This window comes from Apis mellifera, linkage group LG8, assembly GCF_003254395.2.
Source record: "Apis mellifera strain DH4 linkage group LG8, Amel_HAv3.1, whole genome shotgun sequence".
Taxonomy (NCBI): Eukaryota; Metazoa; Arthropoda; class Insecta; order Hymenoptera; family Apidae; genus Apis; species Apis mellifera.
The window spans coordinates 4475546-4484207 of record NC_037645.1 but is presented as its reverse complement, the minus strand read 5'-3'; the positions used below and the strand labels follow the sequence as shown (position 1 = coordinate 4484207).

The window sequence follows — 8662 nt, the reverse complement described above, 5'->3', positions numbered from 1 at the left end:
TTATTATTATCAAAAAATTGATTTTATGAAATGAGTTGTTTTTATTTTACTCTAATTAGTGAATTAGTAATTGATTTTAATATAATAGTTTAATCTTATTTTACAAATAAATGTAGTACTAAATTGTTTTATGCTTTTAAAATATCTAAGGCAGAAACATTACATAAACTAGCTCAAAATGCTTTATCATTATAAAAAGTGAATGGATATGAATATAATATGCATGTCTATTTCAATATTGTAAAGAGCACACATTGTTGATAGTTTATGAACACTAAATACTTGCATTAGTGATCTTTGGTAATTGTTCATTAACAGAATTCAATCGTTTTACCAACGTGGAGATGTTGATGGCATATTTTGTTGATTTGTTAATGAAGGTCCACTATATTATAAAAATACAAAATAAAAAAAATAAACATGTAAGAAAAAAAATTAGGTTAAATTATTTTATTTTAATCAAATTTCCCATACCTCCATGCAATAAGAGGAGAAAGTCTTTCTGTTAATCTTTGGTAATTTCTTTCTAATTCTCGTTGATAATCCCTTTGATCTGGTCCAATCAAATTTTTATTCCTTCTCAAAGCATCCAAGCATTTCTTTGAAAAATCTTTGAAACATAGTCGTAATTTATGTTGCAATCTAGTAGGCTGTGCATTCTGTTCTCTTAATCCAGAAAGAAATACAACTGCAACCTCTGCAGGTCCTTGATTAACTGTTGTTCCAATGCAACCTTGAAGAACCATTTGCAACATTTTTGCATCTGGTGGTTCTTGAGCTGTTGCTGCAGCAACCTAATACAATAGATTCAATAGTTTATATAAAAAATGTACAAAGATAAGATTTTATTGTTTTTTTTTTTTTTTTTTTTTTTTTTTATACATACCTCTGCAGTTTTCTTTTGTATATCTTCAATTGCAACTTCAATTGGACTTAAAACTATTTGTTTTCTAGCAACTACGCGAATTCTTGTTTTTAAATAAGGAAAATGTGTAGCAACTGTTAAAATAGTTTTACGTTTGCATTGTTCTCTTAATTCTCCATGAGCTTTACCTCCAGGTGTAAATGGTGTTGCATATACAAATCGTTCTAAACATAAATTAAAATTATTATAATAAGAAATTAAAACGAAATTGTATATTATTATTTAAAATAGCACTTACTGATATTAAAATTTCTATGAAAAATAGTAGGCCTATGTCTTAATTCATGTGGTTCAAAATATGGTTCCACATATGTAATTTGAACATAAGCTTTATCTGGTTCTAACTTGCTAGGATCCACAGGATTCGAATCTTTTATTATTACAATGTTCTCATTACCAAATCGTTCAGCATAAAAATTTTCAAGCCTCGAAAATATCTCTGGTAATTTCGTTAGAGTAGGTTCTTTATAAACAAACTCTTCACCAGCAAGATCACCAAAACGTCCACCATAAAATCCTACTCTGAAATATGTTCCAAATACTCGCTTTCCTGCTAATTGTTCTACTCGTGTATATGCTTCATGAAGTTTCCTATAATTAGAGAAATTATACATTAAATTAAATTAAATTAAATTAATTTATTTTAACAATAAATTCTTCAAAAAATGAAAAATATCATACCCATGAATATTAGCTAATTTCTTATAATCATGTGCAGCTTCTGCTATTGGAAGCAATACTCTATATACATCAGGAATTGCTTCATACATTCCAGCTGCATGAAAAGAATTAGCAGCATGTTCTAATAAACCAGCTAGACCACTTTCTGAAAAATCTGGTCCTAAACATAAACCTTCCTCTCTTCTTGCTAACACATCATCACCCACTGCACTTTCTTCTAAAGCATTTGGAGTAACAGGTGCTAAAGCGACAGCTCCTACTGGTCGCCCTCCACCTCCTGGTTCCAAAAGATGTAAATATTCTGCTACCAAAGCAGCACTATGTACCAAACACATAGCTGCTTCTGTATGATTCTTTCTTTCCATATGTTGTTGAGCCATATTTGCCAGCCAAGTGAGTCTAAGATCTGGTGAACCTTGATAACCCTTTGCAATTCTATGAAATTTTTTGTTTTAATTCACTTTCACATTATAATTCACATCTTATTGATATATTTTAATTTTAATACAATTACCTGTACATGAGATCTAAAAGCATTTCTGGATCTTCTTGAAATTCTTTCATTTTAACAGTATCAGATAATATCATGTGCAGATTGAATAAAAGATCTTTCACTTGTTCTGGAAAACTTGTATCTGCAAGTTCTGTATCCCTCTCAGCATAAACCAATACTGTTTTCAATGCTCTTCTAAGTGCTCCTTCACTTGGAGCTCTTCCTCTTCCAACAAGAGCTGACAAAGATGTTGTAACTTGCATTTTTACTCTAGCAAAATTCTGAAAAAATATTAAATTAATTAATATATATTAATTATTATATATATTAATAAATAAATTAATATATATAAAGTAATATATTATTGAATAATTACATTTCCAATTTCGAAATTTTGTCTCATCAATAAATAAAGACTTGCAGCAGCATGACTGCGAACAGCACTTAAGGGTGAACTGCATCTAGTGAGTAATGTTAAACACAAATCACCACATCTTTCGCTTTCCTCATCAAATAGAGCACTATGGTATTTAAACACCAAAGCTCGTTGAGTATTAAACATATGTTGCAATACAGATGTACTCTGATTTCTTGCTAATGCTCTCAGGAGCACTTTTAACACTGCTCCTACAACTGCACCTATAATATATTATAATTTTATTAATGCAAAAATATAGAATTTCGTATAGAATTTCTATATAGATAAAAAATTGTATACCTCCTCCTCCATCAGCTTGAACAACTGTTTCTAAAGTATCCAAAACTACCAAAGAGGCTTCTGCTGCTAAGGCACCTTCTATATGAGCATCTTGTTCCACAGCTCTCCCTTCAGATTGTTCACAGGATCTTAAAAAAATCCCAAAGTAATTATATTTTTTGTATTAAATTTTGTTAATGTCGTTTCAAAATTTTTACAAATCTAAAACTTTTCATACCTATAAGGCATCTGATCTTTACGCCATCTAAGCTTGTCCCCACTCATTCTCTCTTTTCTTCTCAACATCATCTCGCTTCTAGCGCTTCCTTGACCAAGAATCACGTCCTCCAATCTAGATCGAATATCACTCGTAGCTGCAGCTTGTGGTGGCAATCTCTTCAAGGCTTTTTTCCCTTTATATTCAAAAGCTGCAGTAGCAATATTCAAAACTTGAAGAAGGCATAATATTCTTCTGGAACTTAATTCTGAGCACCATTGTGCTAATGCTGATTGTTCCAATCCTTTAAGTACCCACAAAACACACATCAAAAGATGTCTTGTAGCTTCTGAACTTAAAGAAACTCTGCATTGAGTTCCTGCAGTGTCTGCAGAAACTCCTCCAGCTATAGCTAATGCCACAGATTGTGTAATAGATCCAGATTCGTCAGGATAGACGCTCTTATCTTTTGAATCCCAATGATAGAGTTGAGGTAGAGCATCCATTATAATGTTCAGAAGTGGTAGATATAATGCAGCGACTCTAGCTTTCGCAGCAGGATCAGAATATCGCGAATCTACATCATGGCATGCCATGAGATGTCGTATAGTTCCAATAGCCTTATTTTGGAGCATAGGATTCGGTATCTCTAAAGTGTTAGATAAATCTGATAGAACGATTCCCACCAAGAAGTGTTGCTGTCGAAATTCTTGACTAAGTTCAGAAAATCTAGCTCGATCTCCAGGCACTAGAGTAGATATTAAACTACCAGAGCTTCCGGTCGATGGACTAGGCGAAGCTGGCGCTGATCCTGACGTGTATCCAGTCCCAAATGGTAAATTTAGTGCAACATAGTGTTCGTGAGAGCATGTAGTTCGTACTAGATCTAATTTCAACGCGTAAAGTGCAGCAGAATCAGGAATATGCATAGAAGCATCCGAAAGAGAGCAACAGGCAGCACGAATCAGGGATAAAACGAATCCTCTATCCATTATCGATAATAGATCAGAAAGAAAGTTGCCTAAACTCGATATTAGATTGTTGGGTACTCTAGTTTCTTTTCCGCAACGTGAAATTACTTCTGAGGTCAGTGCTGCGGTAAGTGTAGCCACATCATCACAGAATTGGGGAGAAAATCTAGATTTTCTTGGAGCATCCAACATACCCATTTCCGATAGAGTTACAACCATAGAACGAACAATTAATTCCAAGAAAAACCACGAGTAAGTAACAGCTAATTCTCGTGCTTGTCCTGTGGATACGACCCAGTGTAACGCTAGTTCTTCATGTAAAAGTCTTCTGGTAGGCTGGCTATTTATGGAAGGTGATTCTTGACGCATAGATGCTGTTCGATCCAATCCTCGTGAATGTACTTCCATTTCTAGATCTTCTAAAGGTAGATCAGGATTGCTTTGAGCTCGAATAATGCCAGGTGTATGAGTCATTCTTGGTAAAGAGCATTGATAAGCAACGTAGGTAGCCAGAAGTGCATGTCTTCCATGAGCATCTAATTGACCATCGGGTAGGTTGGTAATATTTCGGACCAACAAACCTATTGCTTCGAATACTGTAGCTGCCACATTCAGTGGTTGAGACGGTAATGTCGGAGGTCGTACTAATAAAGATATTAATTGATCCAGCAATTGAGGTAGTGATCGTACGAGGGCAGAATGAGATGCTCTTGCCAATTCCAATAGGGCTGATTTTAATTCAGATTCCATTCCCGCTTCACCAATACGCGGAGGCACTTGGCCGGTTTCCAGGAAACCGCAGAGTGATAAGAATCTATAATTTTTAATTTCATATTTGTTTATTTTTATTACATTTGCAATTTATTCTATGAATATTGGTATTTTGAAATTGTATTACCTATCAATGTATTTGTCTTGAGGATGAACACTAGAAACAGGTTCTAAAATTACAGTAAAAACACCTCTATGAGCATCCACCCATCTTGTACCTGGTAGAAGAACATCAGGTGCAATGTATGAATAATTTGCTGGTGGTGGATCTAGCATAGCAGGCAAACTAAATTCGCCTGATTGTAAGTGTCCATCTCTCAAAAGTGGTAACCACTAAATGCAAGAAACATTAAAAATAATTTTTTTTTCAATATTAAATATTTTATATGTTAGAATTCTTCTATTCTTACCGTATACGCCACAGCAGTTTCGACATTTGGTTGTTCCGCTTTCTTTTGACAACTAATGTGATAAAACGTAAATAGCAAATGATGTTTTGCACTCAAATCAGCAGGAAGTCGAATTTTCACTTCATCGTAAAAATTTGGATTCTTATTGTGATAAGATACAGAAGTAAAGCATTCGTGAGTCATTTCTGGACACGATGATCTTCCGAAAATGGCTGTAAGTGCATCAGCCTCTTGTTCACCTCCCATCAATTGAATTCTTACAGCAATGTTTCGCGCTGAACCAGTTCTAGAGCTAAAATTTGCTTCCTGAGATATAAAATATAAGATTTCATTAATTTATTTCAAATTGAAAGTAAAAAATAAATAATTAAATTATTATTTGCCTTTGGATAAATGTATAGAAGATTTCGATATGTTAAATCGGGTGAAATAACTTCACTTGGAAATTCGAGTATCTCTTTAACTGGTCGACTTTTCTCATCTGGATATGGAACTAATCTTCTGAGGTCAGGATCCAAGCATCTAGGCAATTCTTCAGGTCTTGGACTAAGATCTAATTTCAATATTCCTGGTAGACATTTCAATCGCTTTAAATTAGAACCAGGTCTTCGTAATTCGACTAAAAGTTTGTATAAATCTTCGTCTCTCAGACGTTCACTCTCTTGTTTAAAGAAACTTGAAACAGTCAATGTGATAGGCCTACAAAATTAAATATATAATTTAATATTTATTTAAAAATAATAAATATATTTGAAATAAAATAAATTAGAAAAATATTTACCTAAATGTATCAAGACAATTAGCAAAATCGTCCGGTGACCAACTACGTCTTTTATCCGAACTTCTTCTTTCTAAAGATCCTCTTCTTGCTGGAGGTTCTACCTTTTTACGCCATTGTTCCAATCCACCTGATTTTCTGTCTAAAGATCCAGCACTTCCTGTGCTATCTGTATCTCCACCACCTCCTATTACACCAGAAAGATGAATAGCAGTCCATGCAAGTGGCATTCTATATCGACCTAAACGCTCACATGCAGCTGCAGCAGCTGCTCTTACCTATTTTGAATTCAATTTTTTAATTTTATTACCTATAAAGTACATTAATAGTTTAACAAGTTATAATTTGTGTGATTACTTTTTCTTTATTTTTATCTTCGCGTAAATATGGTTCAGCACATTCTGAGATATCACCTTGCAATACTTTCTCAAGTCTAACAACTAAAAATAAATCTGGACTAGGTTTACTGATACTCATAACACAGCTTCTGGCCAAAGTACTAGCATCACTGTATGCAATATGACTACCAAGCATCCTTTTTAAACCTTCAGAATTCATGTCTACATAAAAGTTTTCAGATACCTAAAAATTTAAAATTTATTTGAAAAAAGATACATATATTCCATATATGTATATATCCTCAAATACCTTCTTTTTTTCTTTAGCATCATATAAAGCTAAACTTGCAAAAATAGGTTCAACTTCCAATTCCAATTTCAATTGGAGACATTTGACAAGAATTTTATGGGAAAAAGGTTCCGTAGGTTCGGGCGCTATACCGATCTCTTGCCATTCATCGTCAGGAGAAGTTGGAGGTGTATAAAGTGGAAATAATGCTTCCTAAAATAAATATCAATGAGTCAGAATTAGTAAAATTTGATTTTCTTCATGCATACTCACTTGACGATCTTCTGATCGTTTTTGTTCATTCATTTGATCAATAGTTTCTGGACAGACTCTGTCCAATAAACTTGGAAGAAGAGGATCATGTTGTGAATGCCTTAAATCCAAACTTGCCCAAGATCCTCTTGGTGTATCTCCACAATTAGATAAATCTTCCTCTTCATTTGGTGATCCTGAACCATTTGTATCCTCTTGATCCACCTATGTTATATTTGTTTTAAATATATTTTTTAATTATTTGATATATATATTTTATGCTTAATCAAGCACCTCAAAATCTTGTCTTGGAGTATCCTGAAGTAATCTATCTCTTGCTATAGGAGAAACTCTACGTTTATATTTTCTATGTACAACTATCCAGTCTGAGGTAAAACTTTCAATACATCTTCTGACATATGGTGATACCGTATTTCTAAAAAATTTTATATGTTTTAAATTATTAGAATAATGATACTGACTTAATTAATTATAAAATAAAAAAAAATCTTACAAAGACTCATGAGGCACTATTGGCTCTTCTGTTCTGATTTTTCTTGTTACAACTTTTAATTCGACATCTCCAGGTGGAAAATCTAATATTGATTTGAGAGGATCACGATCAAGAACTGATTGATGTTGAGCTAAGAATTCTTCATAATCCAATGGTTCTAATACCTCGCAAAGTGACATCTTTAAAGATATTTATATTAATTAGATTGATATATAAATTATAATTTATAGATTAGAAATTAGAATATTAAATATATACCGTAGAAGAAAAACCTGAAAATGAACTGCCACTTTTTGACAGATCACGAGAATATGAGGTAGAGGTAGCAATCTGACGTCTAACGTCAGCTGCATGCTGTTTACTCAATTTTTGAGTAAAAGCCCGTTGTACAGATGACATTATAAATGTCGGGGTAAAATACTCCTTTGATGAAATCCTGGACATTTCATTTATAAGTTTGAAATTGGAAAATCAAATAAAATAAATGATATAATTGATAATTATAATATATAAATAATATGATATTATTAATATTTCTAAATGTTTAATAGAAAATTTATTTTTATATTTCATTTATTTATCTATTTATTTTATTATTAGTTAAAATCACTCGTAAAATTACAATACTTAAAAAAAAAAAATAGTGTAATTACTACCACTATAGTGGAAAACAAAATACTACACTCACGTGACTTTGTATTTACTAAAAGTCCATTATAAAAATTATGAACGCGTGTAATTCAATATTCTAATATTTTGACAGTTCTTGTCATAAAACTTTATTGCATCAGGGATGTGCCTTTATCAAGCCAAAATTCCCATTAATACCATAAAAGTACACTATAGAGTGGAAACTGCTATAAAAAATTGATTTTGACTGCCCTTATATTTAGCGCTATCCTACGACCAAGAATGTGAATTATATCACTTCTAATTTTTTTATAATTATTATAAGGGCACGTTAAATAGAAATATTTCAAAAAGTAATTGAATACAATTTAATTAGATTCTTATTGAATGCTTATATACAGTCTCGTACTAAGATTATATCGATAAAATTAATTTTTATAACTTAAAATTTCAGTTTTCTTTCTAAATTTTTATAAAATATCAATAAAAGATTCATAAAACTTCAAAGAAATTAAATGATAAGCTTGCGAAATTTCAGAAATTTTAATCCTAGGTATTTTTCTTTTTTGAGTTGCCAGATGCAGTACTAGTAACTTCCATTTAGTTTTTTCTTAATATTCCTATATACTGGATGATCCACTAAAATAAAGTTTTTAAATGTAACTAATATTTCTTACATATTAAATGATATATGAA

The 8662-nt window shown here is 32.1% G+C and overlaps 1 protein-coding gene across 1 annotated transcript; it reads right to left on the bottom strand.

Annotated features, from left to right (window-relative positions):
• Nucleotides 1-230: 230 nt before the first annotated feature.
• On the bottom strand, nt 231-8178 carry LOC411245 (dedicator of cytokinesis protein 7). The gene is made up of 20 exons (XM_394718.6): nt 8025-8178; nt 7595-7772; nt 7337-7515; nt 7117-7258; nt 6844-7047; nt 6592-6783; nt 6301-6525; nt 5947-6221; nt 5549-5864; nt 5166-5471; nt 4883-5088; nt 3035-4798; nt 2818-2945; nt 2476-2738; nt 2121-2380; nt 1607-2041; nt 1164-1516; nt 887-1089; nt 475-794; nt 231-385 (listed from the first exon to the last, which is right to left on the bottom strand). The coding sequence occupies exons 2-20, from the start codon at nt 7733-7735 to the stop codon at nt 331-333; spliced, it is 5967 nt and encodes a 1988-aa protein (XP_394718.3). The 5' UTR covers nt 7736-7772; nt 8025-8178; the 3' UTR covers nt 231-330.
• Nucleotides 8179-8662: the final 484 nt, after the last annotated feature.

Coding starts and splice junctions, on each gene's coding strand:
- LOC411245 (XM_394718.6), bottom strand. CDS start 7,735: ATGTCATCTGTACAACGGGCTTTTACTCAAAAATTGAGTAAACAGCAT. Junction 7,516..7,594: donor TTTCAGGTTTTTCTTCTACG/GTATATATTTAA, acceptor ATATCTTTAAAG/ATGTCACTTTGCGAGGTATT. Junction 6,222..6,300: donor AAGATAAAAATAAAGAAAAA/GTAATCACACAA, acceptor AATTCAAAATAG/GTAAGAGCAGCTGCTGCAGC.